Consider the following 23,096-nt stretch of genomic DNA (forward strand, 5'->3'; position numbering starts at 1 on the left):
AGTGCGTTCCATGTATGATTCGTATTGCGTCGCTGATTCGTTTACATTCGCGCACGAGATGAAAACCACCGACCTTCCAAACCCGAATATGTTTCTCGGTTCTTATGATATCGTAAGCCTCTTCACGAACGTGCCGCTGAAGGAGACCATTGATATCTGTGCGGACGCGCTATATGGTGGTGGTGATTTAGCACCACCTTCCTTCTCGCGTAAAGTGTTCGTTGAACTTCTTAATACGGCTACTTGCTCTGTTGAGTTTAGTTTTAACGATACCATCTACATGCAAACCGACGGTGTAGCTATGGGTAGCCCTCTTGGCCCGATTTTAGCCAATATATTTGTGGGATTCCATGAAAACAGACTTTTCGCCGCAGATGAAACCAAGCCTCCATTCATGTACCGTCGCTATGTCGACGACACCTTCGTTATCTGTCAAAATGAGACGGAGTTCGATGATTTCTTCGTTAACTTGAATTCTCTACACTCGTCTTTAAAATTCACATTTGAAAAAGAGCGTGCTAACTCGTTACCATTCTTACACGTTCTGGTGGAAAAACGGGGTGTTAGCTTTGTCACTTCGGTTTACCGGAAGCCAACGTTTACAGGGCATTACATACGCTGGAATTATTTTAGCCCGAATCGCCGTAAACTAAATTTGATTGGCACATTGGTGCACAGAGCCTTGATGATTTGTTCGGATGTAAAATTAAACGCGGAGCTAGAATTTATCCGCAAAATTCTAATCGATAACGGCTACCCCGAACACATCATCAAAAGTTCTGTGGACAGAAAACTCAGTAATTTCAATCCCAACAAATCATAAAACACGAACACACGGTCTGAGGAAAATGTATATATACATTTGCCGTGGCTGGGCCCCATCTCTTCCCGGTTTGAAAAACAATTGATTTCTGCTGTAAATCGCTGTTACGATAACGTAAAAACTAATGTTGTGTTTACCACCAAACAATTGCTTCCCGCAACGCGCAAAGATGTTCTTCTTGCTTTTCAACAAAGCAATATAGTCTATGATTTCAAGTGCCACTGTGATTGTCGGTACGTGGGAAGAACAACTCAGCGCTTGCAGGAACGCATCAAACAACATGTCCCTAGCGTTATTAGATCACGCATATTGGACTCTCGCGAAGACACAGCCGTAACTGATCTCCGAATACTAGAACGTAATCAGGCCATGGCTATGAACTCTGCCATCGGCAAGCATTTGGCTGAGAATGCAACTTGCGCTAAAAACTATCGCGATGAAAGATTTTCGATATTAGGTAGAGGCCGCACTAATTTCCATCTGTCTGCACTGGAATCGACTTATATTAAAATCCACCGACCGCGCTTGTGCCAGCAGAAGGAATTTGTAGTGAATCTAAAAATTGTCCACTAGCTGCGCTCGCGGTTTGCCTGTTTTTCATGTTGTTTGTTTCTATGACGTCATAATTGGTTGTATGCAATGTAGCTAGATGCATGTTTTTGAAATTCTCCATTTGCTGACGATTGCACTTGAGAAGTGTCAGCTCGAAAAGCTTCGGGTTTTAATATGAATATATTATTAAAATGTATATTAAAATTCAGTAATTGTAATCAAGTAATGATAATGTCCAATCACGATACACATCAATAACAACGTATTCTTGTTTCGTATACGGCTCAGTGCTTACATTGCGCAGTGCTTACCTTTACCCACACTCTTGTATGATTTAAATCGGACGAATATAGTTTATTCGTTTATATTCTCACGTATGTGATAACGGGATGGTTGTGTATTGTATCACATAAATCGGTTCAACTTCTCGAGGCTTCGAATTCGATCCTCTATATTGGCTGATCCTGACAATAACAGACTGTAGCACAGTGGCGGCTCGTCCTGTAGGGCAACTGGGGCATTGCCCCACCTAAAATTCTGTTCAATAACTATTTAACCATTTATAGACGTACAGCAATCAATATATTCCGAGATCACAGCGAAACCCGCGTTCTTCTTGTGCTTTCGCTTGCAAATGCCCATACATAGCGAAGTCTCTGCGAAAATCTAATTCTCTTCTGTGTTTTCGCTTTGTGAATGCCTAGCCGGGGCTTGCCCCGGTAGCGCTCATACCAAGCTTTCACTATCTATTCTCTCAAAGCCGCGCACAATAAAGAAACGGTGATTTACTCTCTCCTATTCGTAAAATGGCCGAGCAACCGGGGCAAATATGCCTGGTCGCCCCTAAGGTGTGATGTAACAATCGTATCTATATCTGAACTCGGTTACCGTAAAATGCGTTGAGTCGACCTTTGCTGGTATAGGTCGATTTTGACGGTGTTTCGCACCATGATAATTCTTGAAACTTGGTATGATATGTCGTGCAGGTAGTATTTAACACTACTCCAAGTTTCAGGCTTGCTACTTAAAGATAAGGGTAGTAATTCCGTTTCCAAAGTTCAGTGTGTGCTGATCTATCATGTACATAGTACAGCAAACAGATTTTACTCAAAAGCCGGTATTGGTCTCCATTGATTTTGACGATGTTCTATACCGAGATCGGTCATGACATTTGGCACGGTAAGTGTTAGTATCGACCGCTGTAACAAGTTTTAAGTTTGTCACTGAACTATGTGGGTGGTAATTTCGTTTCCAAAGTCGAGTAAGAGCTGACTCTTCATTTATCGCTAACAAATTTACGCAAAAGCCGTTTTTGGTCTCTATTGATTTTAACGATGTTCCATACCTAGATCTGTCATGAGCTTTTGCACGGTATGTCTTGATTTTAGTATCGAACGCGGTGCCAAGTCTTAAAGTTGACACTCAATGATTGAGGCAGTTATTTCGTTTTCGAGGTCGAGTATGGTAGAGATGCGAACTGATCTGAAACTTAGCCTACCTACGTGATTGCGGATCTAACGTAAAAGCCGGTGTCGGTCTGTGCCAATCTATAGTCTGCGTTCCATAACGAGATCGGTGATGATATTTCCAATGGTATATCTCGATGATCGCATGAAACAGCTAACCAAGATTCTCGGTTTGCATTCAAATATTCACATAATTTTATGTTCGCCAATGTCCATTTCACTGTGAAATTGTGGCCTTCAAACCATTTGCTTACAATCCCCCGTCAAATGCGATAGCTATTTCATTTTCGATGTCGGCTAACAGCTGATCACTCGATCAGCCTATTCCTCGATCTATTTTACTCAAAGTTCGGTGTTAGTCTGTTTGTATTGATTTTGACAGTGTACCATACCGGAATGGGTTATGAGATTGCGTATGCTACTTCTCGATGATTTCTTGTAACAGTATACTAAGTTTACGGCTTTTATTCATGTATTTATTGATTAATATATTTTCCAACGGCGATTTCGCAGCAGATTTATAGACAGTAAGCCAGTGGTTCCCAAACTTTTTCGGTGTCAGGGCCAAATTTAGAATTTCAGAGCACGGCCGGGGCCGCACGAATACCAGGTCAATTAAACGGACCCAAAATGTCATCAAAATATGAAAATTGGCATTGTTCCGATCAATCACTTGACGCCATTGGCCATTGATATGGCCATTGTGTTGCTGCGCTCCCATTGTTCTGAACAATCAACCTTTGGAGGCTATTTCGGGGTAGTTTTATTGCCCTGGCGATATTTCAATTTACATTTTTGGAATCAGTGCGAAACTAGCTTTCGATAAAGACTGGACCTATCAAATTATGCGGACGCTTCGGTCGTGAGCTATAGGACTACAAATTATGCTGGTTTCGGGGCGATTTAGTGAGTCAGGTTTTATCGCCTAGACGCGCGAAAATTTTCTGTAATTCATGATTGAATCGGTCAATATGATCGATGATTGCATATATATTGCCATCAAATTTTATCCTCTCTCTGCTCACGTAATCAGATTTACCGGTAGAGCTGGGTGAGTTGTCTTGGAAACTGTAGGGCCCATTAGTATGATTCCGTAACATGTTATTTCGTGACCTCCTGTCTGTGATGCTAGATCAAAAAATATAGAATCGCCCAAACGCTGGCATCTAAACTAAGAGACGCACACGATTTCAAATTGGTATTTCTTCACTGGAATATAATTTTCCCTGCGGGATGGTATTTGTCTCGTGAGGTTAAGATTGCCAAGACAGTATTTTGTATATATAACGACGTTTCGGTCAGCATAAGGGCAGTCCTGTTCGGCCAAGGTTTTCTCGCTTGGTGCGTCGTGGCGCGGTAAAGGCTAACGCCGATATGGCCAATGCCCATTTCTATAAATCTTCCGCATTTTTTTCTTGGGGATGAGTACCCAAAAATCAAGATATTTGGCAGCATGAAATCACGCCTACAGAAAAAAAATTGAAAAAGATGCATAAATTTTCCAAAAAATACTATAATTTTGCTAATTCACGAAATAATTTTAAGCCCCGTTCGAGCTCGCGCCCCCCCTTCATTGAGGGTTTGGCGTGCAGCAGTTACAGTCCTGTCTTTACCTATATCTATAGCTACTGCTCGTTCAACTGGACGTAACGATAGCAGTCTACTCACGACTTTCCTGCAATCTTAATTAAAAACTCCAGAGTCCAAGCCAAGCTAGGGTATTTTAAAAATATAAATTTAATTTTTTGTCGTAACTCGATTTCTTAATATTTTTTGGGAGCCGCAAGAAGGCTAGCTGGGGGCCGCATGCGGCCCTCAGGGCCGCGCTTGGGAATCACTGCAGTAAGCCGTATGTGTTGTGTCACAGTCTCCAGTTTCAAGGCCAAAATGTCCTATGTTGTTCCGAGACCGAAGTTCCGAGGCTGCTGTCCTTAGTTCTTCAAAGACCATTCATATTGGTGTTCTTGATTCAATATGACAGGCCCAATCTATGAGATAACAATTGCGTATGTGTCCGAACTCGTTGACCTTTCCAGTTAGGCTTACGCAATCTATCGAGTTCTAGTCATTGGAATTAGTCAGGTCAAGTCAAGTGCGAACCTGAATCGTATTGAATCTTTGCTCCGTATGTAGTTTACGCAGTTGCCTTTAGAGCGAAAATGAGAGGTCTAGAAGTTGTCCAGTCTATTGACCCAATCGTACGCCGGGTGCCTCCGCTTTGGTTGCCTATTATCACCTGGTCGTAACCAGAGATGGCCACAGTCCGGTTCAGGAGCCGGAGCAGGATTTCAATGTTTTTTTACCTGGCCGGACTGGATCCGGATTTTGAATTTGGGGTGACGGTCGGATTTTAGCCGGATTTTTTTGCTGTGATATGATTAATTAGCATTGTTCTGGCAGGATTTTTTCGGATTCCGAACTGGACATTCACCAGCCGGATTTCTTTGGACTCTGAATTTCCAATTGCCAGCCGGATCCGGATAGATTCGGATCCCGAAATTTTGGAATCCGCCCATCTCTGGTCCTAACCACCAGCTCAGTGGTCGTAACACACCAGGATCGTGTACGAAACAATTTCGGACGGGCTTAGAAAAATTAGGTTCGATTTGCGTAATCTCTAACTCTACCATGAAATCATAACGCATGCTACTAAGGATGACCTGATACTTGATTCGTGGCATAGGGACGATTCTTAGTTCACGTATATTTTGTAAAATAATCCTTTGATTAAAAATAAATGAATAAAACATTTGTTACCACACTTCAAGTCACGGCTCACCGGCAAACCTCTCTCGGCACCTACGTTAAAATCACTGTTGTCGGGAAATTCATGTGACCATCATAAAGTTACTTTTTTACGTTGGAAAACGCCATTGTGACGTCATGTTGATAAAAGTCGCCCGCAGCCCTTGCCCCACCACCCGATATTGTCACGAGCCGTCACTGCTGTAGCATGAAGCTATACAGTCACTCATGTATTTTATTAGCAGTTCAACACCTTTTTGCATGTATATTTAACTTTATATTCGTTATTTGATTCAAGATAAAGGCCAATTGGTCTGTCCTTCACCTATTGGGCAAAATGTATTGACTTTGCATCATATCCCTCATTCTTCGAAAATTGACTTGACTTGTGACTTGACTTGACTTGACTTGACTTGACTTGACTTGACTTGACTTGACTTGACTTGACTTGACTCGACTTGACTCGAATCACTTCCAAAAAACGAGTGACTTGACTTGAATCGTGTCACCTTTGAAAATCGATTGACTTGACTTGACTCGAATCAAAATGTGCAATGACTCGAGGTGAATCGTGACTCGAAGGTAGTGACGTCATCCCACCACTGCTTCCAAGTCCCCACACCAAGATGGAGAGTAACTCCGGAGATATCATGCTTATTCATCGCAAATGCGGGTCAGGAAGCCTGGTATTCTAACCAGATGTCTAAAGATGGAATATACTAGAATCCAACCGATTATCGGTTCGCCGATAATATCGAGACGATATCACACTTTGAAAGAATTATCGGTATCGGTCATTGGAGTTGAAAAATTACCGGCAATTTCCGTGACGTCACAACATGGCGGTAGGAAGTCAGAAGACTATAATCTTCGACCGCTAGACTGAACATATTGATATATTTCATGTAGCTTACACTTTACACTGTTTACAGGTGTCCAGATGTAGCCTTTCTAGTTATTTCCAGTTCAAGTATAACAATGGCTGTAAAGATGTTCAAATAAATGCTCTGAAACTTTGAAAATGTGCTTATGTAGGCCTATATCCAACTTCTTATGAATATCGGCTATGAATTTAAAATTTTTTTTGGGACCACTATCGAAAATTGAAGTTAGTTTGTGCGGGATATTTTTTCAATTTGAACAAAATAATTATAATTTTATTAAATTATACCAAAATGTTCATTAATTCCTGCTACAGGCCAATTTTTTTGAGTCATAACACTAATGCACATGGGTAGACCAGGTATTGATCTGACTAATATATCATATTATTATCTCAACATACTTACTTCCAACAGGGGCACCCTGCGAGAAAAAGCTGGACATCCCAAGCAAGTTAGCCAGAGGGGTTGGTTATCAGCACATTAGAATATACCCTAAATTTCATGATTTGGTATTTTTCGACTAAGCATGCCTGTCACATTATACCAGACGAAAGTGATTGTCTGAGGATAAATCAACCGAAAGCTATTTTCAATCTGGCCAAGCCACACCCTCAGAGATGAGGAATGGCGTTGTTACGAACATCCGCAGAGCCTTGATATAATACACTATTCAGTATATTGATGCCGTGCACCGATTATTTCATAGCAATGCGTCGGAAAACAACATTTTTGTGAGATTCGCTGTGTTATCCGAGCAAAATGTATAGTATGAACTGTTGGAATTTCAATATCAAGGGCTGAAACTTGGAATTAGGCTACTGTATGACTGTAATTAATGACTGTAAGTGTCCAGTTTTACAACGTATCTCTTGGGAATTTGAGTTAAATATAGGATCTGGGTATTTCTGGGTTTGTTTAGCGTCCGCATCTGGGTTTTTCCGAAATATCCCAGTGGCATCCCCGTCGACAAGGGAGAGTAGTGAATTTTGCGACTGTCATAACTCTATTTAGGTGTCGCAGCTCCCCAGAGTAATAATGGTCAATATAATCACTGACTTTTACCTTAAAGTCTTACAGATCCTTTTTTTTCGATAAGGATTACTACGGATTCGGTGCATTATCTACACTATGGGCTATGTTCCCTCTCAGGTGCGCAATTGCACAGTGCCGACACGGTCTCCGCGCACAGAAAATCTACGCTGTACACAAAAAATCCGAAGTGATGACCTTTTTTTAGTTGTCACGCACTGTGGTCCAAGGGACCGCGCAGTGAGTTGGTGAGTGCGCGCAGACTCGTAAAAAATTAGCGGGGACATTGACTCTGGGGTGTAAAACTGTACATGTACAAGGTTTGAGAAAAATTTAAAGGTGTTTGTTTGTTTGTTTTGGGGTATTCATGGTGTTTGTCGACTGCTATGGTCAGTTACACCAGGCCGATATTCTTCATATTTTCCGTAACTGCCGACTTATAGCGCGGCCCACCTCTAGGCTTTTGTAAGACACCGCTGACGCGGATGAGTGGGCGGGGAGGAGCCTAGGTAAACCTACAACACTTAGGTGTCGGAATTCGCAAGTCGACCTCGATCGGACTCGAACCCGCACCCATTGGTATTGCAGCCGCGGATTATATACCACTGCGCTATCTCGCCACACAATTCAAAGGGGCGTGACATGACGAAAAAGGTTAAAGAGAATTTGTTTGATGACAATTGGGTGGCGGGTGTATGAATATGCATTGACCATTGAAGGGCAATGCCAATTCTCCTTATAAAGCAGGGTTCATTACAAATTTTTGGTGTATTATAGGTGGGATCAATTATTCCCTAAGTTGTTCCAAACTTTTCAACAGCTGTAATCCCAAAGTTCAACGATACTCGATCACAATGCAAATTTTATTACAATGACAAGAAGGAATTGAACTCACTGTCTTTCTCATCAGCAAGTCCTTAATATTTGCGTGTAGCGTGCGTGTATAGTGTGGGTGTGATGATCGGGTGGGGGGTTATGAATATGCATTGTCTATTGAAGGACTGCGACCATTCTATTTATAATACCGGCTTCACTACTAGTTGTAGGCCTATTATAGGTGGGATCAAATATTTCCAGTTGTTCTAAACTTTTTAACAGCTGCATTCCCATGGTTCAATGATACCCGATCACAGAGCAAATTTTATTGCAATCGCAATTAGGAAATCAACTCACTGTCTGCACGACCAAGTCCGTAGTATTTGCGTGTGGCATTGGCGATTTCACTTCCATTGATACTGGCTGCAATTGTGAACGTCCATGACTTTCTGTGGCAGTAGCCATCATCAAACTCGACCCAAGTATCGAATGTTCCGTTGAAAGATCGCGCATGGCAACGGCGTACTCTAAACAAGAAGCAAGGAGTCACTACAGAGCTGCTATTGACACCATAACATAAGTCGAAGTTTGTCAAATTTGGAGGGTTATAGGAAATAATTCACGATAAAATTGTTTTGTTATACGGAGGAATGTGATCCAAGGCTATTTGGTCACGTCCAGCAAATTGTCTAAAACAGTGGTTCCCAACCTTTTTCATCTCGTGCCTGCCTTGGCCTAAATTTGAGCCAAAATTCCCCCCTTAGGAGAAAACTGCCCGATGATTAGAAAAAGTTCATTTTTACCTCGCAAACACCTGTTGACTGAAGAAAAAGACGGGCGGTAACAAGTGTTTGTTTCTAGCAAAATTGTACCAACACTTTGTAGACCTCCAAAAACAGTGGTCTTGGTCCCAATCAAAATAAATTCTGGAAGGCTGGACTCAACAGACGCCTACACTTCCATTTGTGTTTTCGGCTTACCATGCACCAATCACTAATATACCGTAATTGCTGTGAAAAATCAGATTGCATAAATTTACTGGTCTCGCCATGTTTTCTCAAGTTTGCGTATGCATTTGGCCAATAACATTGGTACAGACTCGAGTCCGAAATTTTAGAAGACTCGACTTGACTCGAGTCATTTTCTCAAAATACGGAAACAACTCGACTCGAGAAAATCTGTGTATTGACTTTACTTGGACTCGAGTCATTGTGCATGACTCGAACCAAGCCATATGACTTGAGACTATAAGACGGCCAACACCGACATTTCATTGAAATTTCGAAGAACAGTAAAGTGACCACCCTATTGGAATTTCGGCTATTGGTCCTGGTACTTGAAAATGCGACAAGATATCCAAATCATACAATATCACCAAACAGAGTTATAAAAAGTGGGTTTAACAAGACTCCAACTGGAAACTGAGCAGTCAACACAATAAGCCCATTTACATGGCCATTTGGGTCAGCTTCGAAGCTGACTCGTCAATCCGACTCTCTCGTTTTTGAAAAAGAGAAAAAGGCAGGCGGCTTCAATCCGTCTTGAGCTCAATCCGTTCCGCAGAGTCGCTTGGAGACGGCTTGAACATTACCAGTACTTGAAAACGAATCCAGACTACAGCTACATACCAGCATTTCATGTTCATATTTCACGAAACCGGCACGTATTTCAACCGGGTGAATATGAAAGCTCTATCAGTACATGATACTGCTTTTCTAATATGCACGTGGTCTTATTTGTTCAGCGTCACAACTTATAAAGCGAGTACAGCCACAATATAACTTGCACAACTCGCTATCAGAAAGAATATATACAGTTATACACGGTGTATTTGGTCATTCTAGAATTGTTTTGAAGTAATTCTGGATATCTCAACTGCCGTAGCATATTCCCGAGCTGAATCCCAAAGTGCTGTGTATCACTCAAGCTGCGATAAACATGACCATTTAAACTCGATCACTTTGGCAAGCCGTCTCATGACGTCACTCCAAGACGACTTTGGCTTCAAGACGACTTGACCATGTAAATGGGCTTAATGACTTGGACTCGGACTCGAGTCATAATACCATGACTCGGACTCGACCCTCTGCTCGGTGACTCGGACTCAGACTTGACTCAATGGTGAATTGAAAATGACTCGACTTGACTCGAGTCAAAACTATGCAAGTGGGGTTGACTTGTGACTCGGAGCCTCGTGTCTTGGTTACAGCCCTGATATATAACATTCACGTGATCAGATTTCCTGCTAGAGCTCATTGAAATTTAGGACACCCATTCCGTTTCGGCAACATGGCACCAAGTTTAACATGTCTTTTTTCGATCGGGTAGCTGTTCCCTAAAAATACAGCAAGGCTAGCGATCTCTTTGACTTGAATCGATGACGTTGGAATATTTTGTCACTGTCTGAAAATGTTGAGTTGAAAATATAAGATAAATTTCACTAGAGGCCTTGTGATAGATTCAGCACGACATTTGCTCGCTTAGGATATATTTGATTCAGAGGCCGTCGCTGGGCTACAAAATTGTCTTGCGAACTGCAGCACATGTGAACTAGTTTAAAATAAAACAAGGGGGAATTTGTATGTGAAAAAGAGATTACAAATAGCCTTTGAACATACTTTCAACAACAAAAAAATAGTTATAAGGAGCATACATTCGGATATAGCGGGTTGACTACATGACAGTTCGGACATGAACCATTTGGGAAATCCGTTACAATTCTAACGTTGAATTCCTCCCTAGAAATTGCAAAATTCCCCCCAAGGGGGGAACTCCTCCCCGGTTGGTAATCACTGGTCTAACATCATTCTAATATGTCTATTCAAATCAGATACACATAGATAGGCAATGACAGGGTCGATGGTGTTGAGCTCAAGCATACTTCACTACTATTTGTGCTGACGAACAAAAATATAATTTCGACAAACAAATATTAACAATGTCTCAATCAAGATATTATTATCGATCCCTCACTGGTAGATAAAAGTCAGAAAGTTATATAGCATTGTCTTGGATATAATTACAGGATTTATTGCTCTGATTCCCTGGTCAAGATTAGATTTATCTTGGATATTAATAATATATATCTTGTTTCGCAGTAAAACTGATTAGCCGCCGGTAAACTCTTGAGAATCTAGTAATTTGTCAAATTGGTATTTTAAAACAATACACGAAGAGGTTAGATTACATAATCGCGGTAAATGAAGAATTGGCAAGAGTGAAGGATTGAAGTTGCAGAATTAAGTTTTGCTGTGATTTTGGAGCGCAGTAAAAATAATCCTAGCCGTTGGTCCAAGATTTTGTGTAGCATAAGCCTATGCGCAGTTCCTAATAAAGTGATGTTTTGGACAATTATCCAATCGAATGTATATGCCTGTATTTTTTGGATATGCTGCATTAGGTATTTGCCTCAGAACCCATCAGCACCGAAGGCCACCATCAGAGTGGAAATATTGCATCGCATTCCATTTGAAGATCTGCGTTATCGATTATTGCCGTTTATTAGTTTGTATCTTTGATCAAATGCGAAGGCACGGCCAATGAAGATGCATTGCTTTCTGTTCTTCTTTACAATTTGAGAATGATATCGGACCGGTTGCTCTTTATTTCGAGATCAGTTAGGATTTGAATGCCTCCAGCTTTCACTCAGTCGCTCTCTGCCACTGGTATTGGTCAGTAGTCATACGGTAGGTCCGTTGAAATGGTGACGTTTAATTGTTTGCATATATCGTGGCTAGTCGGGGTTGTGTCTCCATGTGTATTTGGCAGAGGTGGTCAGTAACGACCTACTTTTACTTTTTCGAAGTACTCAAGTAGTTTTCCTCTACTTCTGGTACTTACCCCAGTAGATCTGATTTTCGCTACTTCTACTTCTACTTCGTAATATTTTGAGATCTACTTACTTACTTTTCGCTATTTTCATTTTGTCAAGTTGAAGTAGTTCAATCCTACAATAAGGAAGATAGCCTGAGGAATTTCGGGGCTTTTTTCAAGGAGTATAAACATGTAATTTTCATAAAATTAGAAGCAAGTTGAGTAAAGCCTAGGATTTTCGTCGCGCTTCGCGCGCAGTGGAAACGGTGTAACCAATATCATTTCACGATAGTAACGGTGAATATAATTTGGGTAGCGGGATAGCGTGGTTCCGTTCCCACCACATTGTCGCTCTTCGCCCATATTAAATAGTTCATCACAGTATATATGCCTCATCATAACGTTTGAAACTGATGTTTTGCAATCTAGAATTTACTTATCATATCGTAATCTAGCATGTCCATGGCGTGTCCTAATCTGGAAAAGTGGACTCCGACATTTTTTAGTTCTAAAGCTTGTGTAGCATTTCACCTTTGCAACTTTCTGGACTACAGACATGAAATACATGTTTCATCTTTAGATTTATATTTTACTTTCAATTCCCAGTATCGTATACTTTCAGTTTTAAATAATGTAAGTTCTTTTGTCTGGATAACATAGCCTACATGTTGAAGTATAAAAGCAAGTGTAGTAATGCCTTTAATTTCCGGAAATAAAGATTCACAATATGGCCTTTTTACGGTCTCCCATATTCTTTATTAGCGTTTAATAATCGTGCAAAGTGTTTACACCTTATCCTATAAAACTTCTCCGTGTGGCTTTTCGACTAAACTACGGGTCTTATAATATGGGGAGGGCGCCATACCATGATATTTTCTAAAACGTGCTGTTCGAGAAAACAGAGGATTAGTATCGCATTTCCATACCAATATTATCATTTTCATCCCATTATCGGACGAATGCTTACGCTGTCGAAAATAGGATACCTCCCGGTATGCATCAATATGAATCAAGCTCGGCACATTTCGCATAGCTCAATTTGCACCTTTTGACAATCCATGTAATCGAATTAGGATAGTTTTCACAACTACTTACTTACTTGAGTAGATTTAACGTCAGTCAATTCTACTTCTACTTGAAGTAGTTTCGGTTACTTATGGAAGAAGTACTTCTACTCTTACTTGAGTAGATTTCTTTCGTTAAATGATATACAGCAATAACAACGAAGTTATACTGTGACGTAAAAGCAAGACTATCAGTCTACCCTCACGTTACAGGACGACGCGTGCCATTAATATAAATTACAAACAGTATTGAATTTGACACTTTACTGAGTTTCAACGCTGGAGAAGGAAATGCTGATATCGCATGACGCGTAGTCTACGCATTCAGAAACTCCCGCATTTCCGTTGCCAGATTGAAATTTCACCCAACTCTCCATATCATTTATGAAAGTAAGGCATCCGATCACTATATACACGACGGGTCATACATGCGGCGTAATTATATTGAGTATGGATGGATAACTATAACTGCATAGTTCATGCATGCATGCACCACTTGCTATTATATATCGACTGAAAATCGTGTTCCTGTCGTTCATGTACAAATACGTAACCTGACAGCTTGAATATTTGTCATATCTCACAGAGATCTGGGACATTTTTGGATATTGCAATTGCCAATGCGTAAATTAGTGATTTCGGTAGAGTCATCTGGGACATTTATTTTGTTCTACGAACGATAGGGCCCCACACTCTCCGGAAAACCCAGATTCAGGGGTCCGAAGCTAAAGTTGTCTCTGGCTTGAGCGAACACGCAGGCCAACGGGCCAGATCTTCATGATTTCGTTCGCATTCAAATTTAGGTGTCGTTCCCTTTCGCGTGTGATTGAGTGATACAAAATAACATGGCTAGGCATTAGGGTGAGCTGGTCTTAGTTTTAGGGTTAGCCTGAACTTAGTTAGAAATATGTGACTTGCGTAAGCGTTAGCTGTTGTTAGGGTTAGGGTAAAGCTTGATGAGAGTCAGATCACGATCAGCGAACCGTAACTGGAATCGCATACTTCATTGTACCATATGACCGCACTACAAATTGAATGCTGAAACGTCTTATCAGAAATGGATAATGTCTGCACCATCTGGCCGAAACGACTTGTCCGAAATGGCAACGGTCCGAGATGTCTTGCATTTGAATAAATACCTCATTAAAACAGACAATTGTTCATTTTGCAAGAAAGAAAATTTATCTATATGGGAAATAGTGTTACCGAGATTTGTTAATATAAATGTGACAATACATGCCCTCTAATATTCCCCCTCGACTGATTTTATTCTCCCAAATCTGTGGTTTTAAACATTTAGTAAAATAATCTGGGAAACCTTACGCTAATCTGCCAGCCCGCGGGATACCCCCAATGTTTGCTCAGTCCCAAAAATAAAAATATGCGACATTGCGCACTACCTAGATATCGAATAATCACATTAGAATATAGATTACTTGTGCTCAAAATGAACTGTATGTCAACAGTGAGTTGAAAGAAACAAGCATTAAAATATGATTTTCACAGAAAACGGATACACTAAAATGGGAAGCGAGTGGCGTAGTTGGTTAAGCACCAGCGTCATGACACCAATGGCAGTGGATCGAATCCCGGTTCGGACCAACTTCTATGTGGCGGAGGTTTATCTGGGCTCCTCATCGCTAACCTCTCTGCAATTGCCGCGTATGAAAAAGCCCAGAGTGATGATGATCCGAGCCAAAAAGTCGGCAATTACGACTCAAGTCACGGACGCGCGAAAAGCAAGAGAGACTATAAATGGTGGGAGAGCGCGTGTATGGAAGGCGTCCGTAATACGACTGAAAAAGACTTCACAGATATTGATGTTACCGAACTTAATGTACGGGCGCAAATGATCTCAGACATCCGAAAATCGCCAATGTCGTGAATGAAACAAACAAAACACTATAATGACTATATGTATTGCAAATCATTGACACTTTTCCGACGCGCGAAAAGCAATAGAGACTATAAATGGTGGGAGAGCGCGTGTATGGAAGGCGTCCGTAATACGACTAAAAAAGACTTCACAGAGATTGATGTTACCGAACTTAATGTACGGGCGCAAATGACCTCAGACATCAGAAAATCGCCAATGTCGTGAATGAAACAAACAAAACACTGCATTGACTATGTATTGCAAATCCTTGACACTTCTGCTATTTCATTACAGATAATCATGGAAGATGCGAGGCTTCGCCTTAGTAAGCTCCTTCCTATTGATCGGTCGAAACGCAACAGCATGATATCAATTGCTTATTTGCAAATTAACTAATGAATATTGGAGATCGAATCTGCCTTTCAGTATGACGAGGTCACGATTTCGAACGCCAACCTTCTCTTTTTCTGAATTTTGCGATATGTCATTTCCTACCGATATTATGTGGTTCAAAGGTGGATTGCGTGGAGCCTTAGTTAGAAATAGGTTTTTCTATGGCAAACCTGGTAAATTATCGCATACCTACCCCAATAACAGAATGAATTACGCTTTTAGACAAGCAAGCTTACAAAATATTTTAGTCACTGGAAGCCGCGAGTTATCGGATTTATAGCAGATAAGGCAATGCTCATCGGTTTTCTCTATAATCCCTACAGCCCTTACAGATACCAAGTATACAGGACGTACTGAAAGTATGAAAACGAACACCTACTCAGCAGTAACTGTGTAGAAAACCTTTTCGGTCGCGTTGTACTCCGGACTGCACGAGAAATCCCAATTTAAAAAGTAGCGGAAATCAATATTTGACAGCAAAATACCACTGATCTGGCAATGGCTACTGCCTGTAAAAAAAAGTGCAAAATCTGTATTGGATTGATTTAAAAATCGAAATTGTGAATAGCATTAGAATTCGAAAGAAAATCCGCGAAACATGGAAATTGTTATGGGGTATGTGGAAAGCTCAAGACCTCAGATTGAAAATTTGTCATCCATAAATCATTCTACATATGTATATCATTATGTTCTGAGATTTCAATGTATACAATTCAGCGTAAAACAATATTATACTGATTTAGAGTGTTACTATATATGGAGTATTCGACGCAAATGTGTCGCATGTCACATTCGGGATCGCTGGCTTGCATATATCTTAATCTGCATACACCTAAATTCAAGATACTACGGTCGAACGATTCCAACATCTGTGAGATATCTTATCCATATTTACTGTAGTAGTCAAACCATTCTCACCACTGGTACTCCGGATATTGCAAATTCCCAATACTGATAGCGACGCGATGATGAAATAGTACATTCTTGTGAAACCTCGCTCTATCTTTTCCACCTCAATATATGACGATCCTGTGTATACTACATTATCACTATATCATCACTATATGATTATATGATAGCAAGATATATGATGACGATGCATTCCATGTTACTTTCGAACGGAACAGTGGATGAATATATAATTTCCAGGTATCAAGACGATGAGCAACGATCGTGATGAGCCCGCTATCTTGTCCTGTACCAACGATTGACTCGTTGCAGGTTAAATTGTCATGCGCGAGTTATCACATGACGTGTCTGTCACTTTTCGAAATAGGTCGGATAGGACTGCTTCATATTGCGCGACCTAAAAAGGCTACGCTACATGCTATGGAATGGAGATTCGACACTGGGCAGGGCAGTCATGATGGTTTACAGGCTCCCGTGATAGGAACATAGTATGCGAACCGAATAGTCGGTGATGAAATAATCTCGAATTGCCAGGAGCGTATGATTTGAGAACTAGCAAGGAATGACTCTCACCACTCAATTCGAATGAACAGACTTACTATACTCAATTCTGATTCGTCGAATGATAATTGCAAGTAATTGATTTGAGTATGTGGCCACTAGATTTTTCGAGACCTGTTTGTGTGCCGTTATCTCCTCATTTCGAACTAAAGGCTATGTCTAATTTCATTATTTATTATTGTTGTATAAAGAAGATAGGCAATATTACCATGAAATGTTTCTTTGAAATGTCAGTATCTCTGTGCACATTATGCACACTGGGGAACAGCCACTAGTTGCCAGGTGACGTCTTGCAAAAGTTACTCCCTGGGTTTACAAGGACGTTCATGCTGATGCATACCTTACAATGTGGCATCAGATCAGTATAAATCGCTTATAGACAAAGTCCATTTGGGATTGCATTAACTTCCCTGATTTCGAGTAGGCAATGAAAATTTCTAAGCGTTATACATTGTATAAATGTGTATCCTAACCGGGGCATTATAATGATGGTATTCCGATACTTGGCTAGAATTGATTTATGTTACTTTAACTATGAATCAGTTCCGTTGAGTATAATCGATTGATCGTCATTACCTGCTCGGATGAGTAATCTTACGTGTGTTAAATTTATCACATATGGTAATCGCCATTGAAATTCAAACTCGTTAAAAGAGATATTTCGCATGCCAAACGAATAAAAAATAATTTCAGTCATATCAAAATAACAAAATAAGTCAAACAATACAGCACATAAGCACATAAGAGCCCAAAGACTGTGTATGTCTGAACCATCGGAATGAAATTATATCATATGGTCCTTACTCACCAGCGTAAATGCGATAAAAGCCTCACATCAATCCACGCACCAACCTTGACGTAACGTACGCTATTGCAGACCACAAACGAAATTATATGGGTAAGCCAGCAAATCAAGTTTGACTGCGGATTAATGTCACTGGAAACAAGGCAGCAAAAACATGAACGCCACGTACATTCATACATCCAGCTAATCCTTACACTTTCGACGACTACGGAAATACTACTGTGGCAAAGCTTTACTAGCTATATATATATATATATATAGAGCGAGATTAACCGTCCTCGCTAGTACAGGATTGATAACTTCCTCTCAAAAGTTAACGTTTATATCCTATTCGTGCTGTGCGGATACCGACCAGAGGAAAGAACGCTGCGGGAAGCTTGCTGTGGGTGTGAGTCAAACAATCAGATTATTTTAGCAGTTCTCGGAACCTATGGTCAGACCTGGGTAGCAAGTACATGAGATCAAAGCCGTTGCATCGTAGTTAATACTTTAAATATGAACAATATATGAAGTTGTAGAATCTCAAATCAACATTCAATTTGCCACGCTATGCCGATTTCACACTTGCTACAAAGTGAATGTAGTATTGACTATCGAAGATATCGTGTAGCACTCAGTAGCCTATTGTTATCTAGGTTTCACTTCATCGCGGCGCGACCGAACTCACAGGCCTATGAAGCCGACCGGGTGAAATGTTAGATCTTGTGGCAAAATGCGTCAAGACTCTGCCATGCCACTCTCCATTGCATACTATATACAACAATATGACAGAGTGCTCTTGAACAATTTGCGGCATGGTACACCCTTAATGTTTATTGAAAACCTAATCTCCTCAGTCCATAAAATCCGCCGAATCCCTAGTAATGCTCTGAAGCTTGAATTTCCATTTGAGCTCAAATCACCATTTTTCACTCCAAAATACCGGCCGGAGCGTCCCTTCTGGGCTAATTTATGGCATATCACTCGCATTTTGCTCTAAATATGACCTAAATTTTCTAAAAAGAGGACAAAATCTCAAAAAAGAGGACAAAAAGGCGTCCTCCGAGGACACTTTCAAAAAAGTCAAAAAAGAGGACAAATCCTCTTAAAAGAAGACGTGTGGTAACCCTAGCCTATCTGCGTATGATAATGAGGTATGCACGCATTCTTGATAATGTAACATCTTTGTGCCTACCATACACCTGTTTGAAGAGCCCTGATTTATTATTTATATATTTATATATATGTATTGCATACGGCAGGGGTGTCAAACATACGGCCCGCCAGACGATTTTTGCCGGCCGCCCGAGAAGCAATTCTGAGTAGATTCCAAAATGCCTTTATTATCCAGTATATTTCTAACAAATTCTTGGAATTATAGTAAGAAATACTTCCATTATATAATCCCTCAATACAGGAAATTCCGAGTATGTTCAATTGCTGATTGTTCGTCGTAGGCGACATTTTTACCATTTGACATTTGACGGACTTGTGATTTCGCTCTAGTAGGTATTTGTGGACAAATGGAGCAAAACCTAGTTATTCATAGAAGTGAAAACGCCAATGTGAAACCGGTATATGCAAGCTACATAGAGAATATTATAGTTACACAGCAAAATCAATCTGTGGTGGCACTGCTGTATCAATTCTGTATCAATAGGTCCGGAGAAACCCGAATCGTGACTTAAAGATATACGTCGGTATTCAAATGAACGATCACCGTATTTCTCTTGGTAATTCTGTTGTTTCCGAATAAAGGTGTTGCTAGAATTGAACATCTATGGTCGGTAATATATTGTAACATAAGCTTGCTAATAAAGTATTAAATTAAAAAAAATAGCCTTGATATTTTGAGTGCGTAATCGCTAATGTCTCATAACACACCTGGCGTTACATTGACGTCGTTAAGCTGCAGCGCGAAACCGCAGAGTAGTTTGGAAAAGGCGATATTTTCGACACGAAAGTAAGTACTTTCTGGTGTATAATAATTTATTCGGAAGAATGTTACCTCGAGTGGTCACAATGCAATATATAAAGCTGGATTATTGTTACCATAGGATAACATGATGACAGGAAAGCTGGGACTAGCATCGCCAGGAAAGTACGCGCTCTGAGACAGACATCCTGGTAGAGCGCATCAAGGGAAATTGTAACACGCTGCCACTTTTGCCAGGTTACAATTTATCTTGTCAATGCTGAAAATCTTCATTCATATGCCTACAAGATAGCAAAATGATGAAGCGTCCGACTCATCAGATGCTTACAGCAAATTGAATTCAACTGCAAGTGTTGTCAAAGTCCTTAATGATGACGGAGAAAAGAGGTATAAAAGTATGCACAATGTACAATTGTACATTGGGGATCTTCAAAAATGACTTCTTTTTCTCAAATCTTTTCCGCCAACGGGCCACATGAGATGTACGAACCATTGCGCGGGCAACTGGAATGTTGATAACCTTTTTTAGTCATCCTATAGGAGCGAACCGAATAAGGTAACATTGAAAACAAGACTTATATTACTACGCTTTAAAATTGATAACAATTATGCCATGCGACTGTGCAGTGTACAGTAGGTATTGTGTGAACCTCTGAAAGGTTAAGGTTCGTGTGGACGCGAACGTTTTTGAAAGGTTCTGTGTGAACGCGAACATGAACCGGTTTATTCAACCCTGCATTTCTGTGAAGTGATACCTAGCGACTACTAGGGCCACATAATGCCACAATGCTGAAGTCACTAAATATTCACAAACATAAAGCTGGATAATTCGAGAAAACTTTTGTAACAAAGCAGGTAAAACTTTTAAGTTTCTTAAGGTGCATGCTCGTTTAGTGTTGATTTTTATGCTGCGAGATGTTGTTATGACGTGAAAATTGTAATATATGAAAAAGGTTCACTGTGCAGAACCCATCAAGGTTAGATTGTGAACGTGAACCTCTAAATTTCCGATGTTCACGTACAGAACTTGAACGTGAACCTCACGTTCACACCATCCCTAGTGTGCAGTTATGCCCTGGACGCGCTTCTTCGGAGGTAATGAATGAATTCTATCAATCAATATGTTACTTACATATATTGGGGTCGCCTCTGTATACCACTGGGCTCATTTGGCAAGGAAAAGATTATTCGGCATTTAGACATAGCAATATCGACGGTTGCGGTGAACTTGCCTCTATCATTTTATGCCAATGTTTTGTCGCTGACGATCTCGCCACGAGCGCATAAGCGAAGTCGAGTATTGGACGACACGTTATATCCTAATTGCGAATATAGTTAGACTCAATTCTGTAAATAACGCATAGGCCTATTTATAATTAATTATCAGGAGGGGGACCCAATACTAAATGCAAGACATCGAGTGACAAATTATCATGCGAAGTGCTGAGACAAATTTCAAGTAAAATCAATCTGCTACGAAATGTTCTACTTTATGGTCATATACAAACATCTGCGATAAATGTGGCTGGCTTCTGGTTACGCCAATGCATCGGAACTGATGTTTTATTCATCATGAAATTTCGCGGTCAGGCTAATCAGATTTTGGTTGACCTTGAACTTTTCTAATTTCGAGAATCACCGCCCGGGCCACACAAAACCTTCTCGCGGGCTACATTTGGCTTTCGGCCACGGGATGGCCCAGATCTGTATCTACATTGATGGTACATAAAAATCCTATTGAAAATCCTATTGAAAATCCTACATTGTTTTTTCCACGACTCCGACTCCAACCGCTATAGTTTTCACGACTCCGACTCCATCAAGCCAAAATTAGCTTAACTCCGACTCACACTGCACCGACTCCGACTCCACAGCCCTGATTCCTATTCCTAACTTCCTATGCTGGAATTTATCTACTGCAGATGAATCTTGCAGCAGCCAGAAGTTCAACAACAGGAAAGATAGGCCTATTACTGACTTTGTCATTCCAATTCTAACATGTTCCTCGTACACATGTGGGTAACGGCCATGAATAGGAGTAATGACAGGAATCTTATGGATCGGTTATTTCTTTGTTTCTACCATCCACCTATTCTCCTGTTGATTGACTTCTGGTATATCGATTTCGACAGCATTAGCTCGAAGAATACAGATTTCAAGTCAATTATAGCCGCTACTACAATACGTATACGCATAATAATCAGGACCGTAACTGCCGCACCACAAACCCCTTAATGGGGGGGGGGGGGCTAGCTCGAAGGGGTCCCAAAATTATTTCGTGAATTAGCATAAATTATAGAGTATTTTTTGAAAATTAATGCAGCTTTTTCAAAAATCGTTCGCACCTGGCGCGATTTCAAGTTGCCAAATGTCTTAATTATTGGGTATACTCTTCCCCTAAGAAAAAAGACGCAACATTTATAGAAATGGGCATATCGGCGTTGCACATTACCGCGCCACGACGCACCAAGACACATAAAGTTTTAGGCCATGTAACATGCGATTCCAAGAAGTGTGCCAGAACGATCGGCAGCGAGAAAACCCTGGCTGAAAAGGACTGCCCTTATGCTGATCGAAAGCTTTAGGTTTAATTGTCCATAGGCGCCTAAATGACTGGCGCCGAATGTTCCTGTCTTGGCAATCTGAACCCCACAGGACATATACCATCCCGCAGGGAAAAATTATATGCCCGTGAAGAAATGCCAATTTAAAATCGTGTGATCTTTTTGTTAAGTACGTTTGGGCGATTCTATATGTTTTGATATAGCAGAAAGGATGTCACGAAATAACATCATGTAACGAAGTCATACCAATGGGTCCGCCCGCCCGAGGATGTTTAATTAATCTTTAAGGGCTCTACAGTTTCAAAGACACCTCACTCAGCTCTAACGGTAAACCTGATTACGTGAGTAGAGAGGACACGAAATTGATAGCAATACATGCAATTCCCTATCTTATTAACCGATGTTATCATGAATTATCGAAAATTTTCTCGCTTCGCGCTGGCTCACTATACAGTATGTTTATAATTTCGTGTCAAAAGAGAACAACGTGATGGGGGGTGGTCGGTTTATCACCCTATGGGAGCACAAGAAACAAGATTTTTTTTGGGGGGGGGGTTGGGGCTGACGAAGTGCAGTTTCGTTCCTGCCAACGGGTATACACCCGGAAATGTTTAATGATTATTGGTAGTCCTACATTTTCAAACACAACTCACTCAGCTCTCCCGGTTAATCAGATTACGAGAGCAGAGAGAGGATGAAAACTGATAGCAATATATATGTAATTTCCGATCATATTGACCGATTCAGTCATGAATTATAGAAATTTCACGCGCATTGCGCGTCTAGGCGAGAAGAGTTGACTTACTTGGGGGCCCAAGACCAACTTTTTTACTTTGGGCGGGGTCTGACGAAGTGCTGTTACGGCCCTAAAAATGATACGC

The 23,096-nt window shown here is 40.7% G+C and overlaps 1 protein-coding gene across 1 annotated transcript in view; it reads right to left on the minus strand.

Annotated features, from left to right (window-relative positions):
• LOC145439437 (uncharacterized) overlaps positions 1-17,974 on the minus strand; it is an 83,370-nt gene extending 65,396 nt beyond the window's left edge. Inside the window, exons 1-4 of the mRNA XM_080316922.1 lie at positions 17,740-17,974; positions 16,371-16,490; positions 15,841-15,970; positions 8,673-8,842 (exon numbers count right to left, since the gene is read on the minus strand). Of these exons, the coding sequence (XP_080173048.1) occupies positions 8,673-8,842; positions 15,841-15,970; positions 16,371-16,443 (373 nt within the window). The 5' untranslated portion in view covers positions 16,444-16,490; positions 17,740-17,974. The remainder of the gene's footprint in view (positions 1-8,672; positions 8,843-15,840; positions 15,971-16,370; positions 16,491-17,739) is intronic.
• Between the last annotated feature and the right edge of the window lie 5,122 nt (positions 17,975-23,096).

This window comes from Botryllus schlosseri, chromosome 5 (assembly GCF_051294905.1).
Source record: "Botryllus schlosseri isolate E-star chromosome 5, Bs_hap1, whole genome shotgun sequence".
Lineage (NCBI taxonomy): Eukaryota > Metazoa > Chordata > Ascidiacea > Stolidobranchia > Styelidae > Botryllus > Botryllus schlosseri.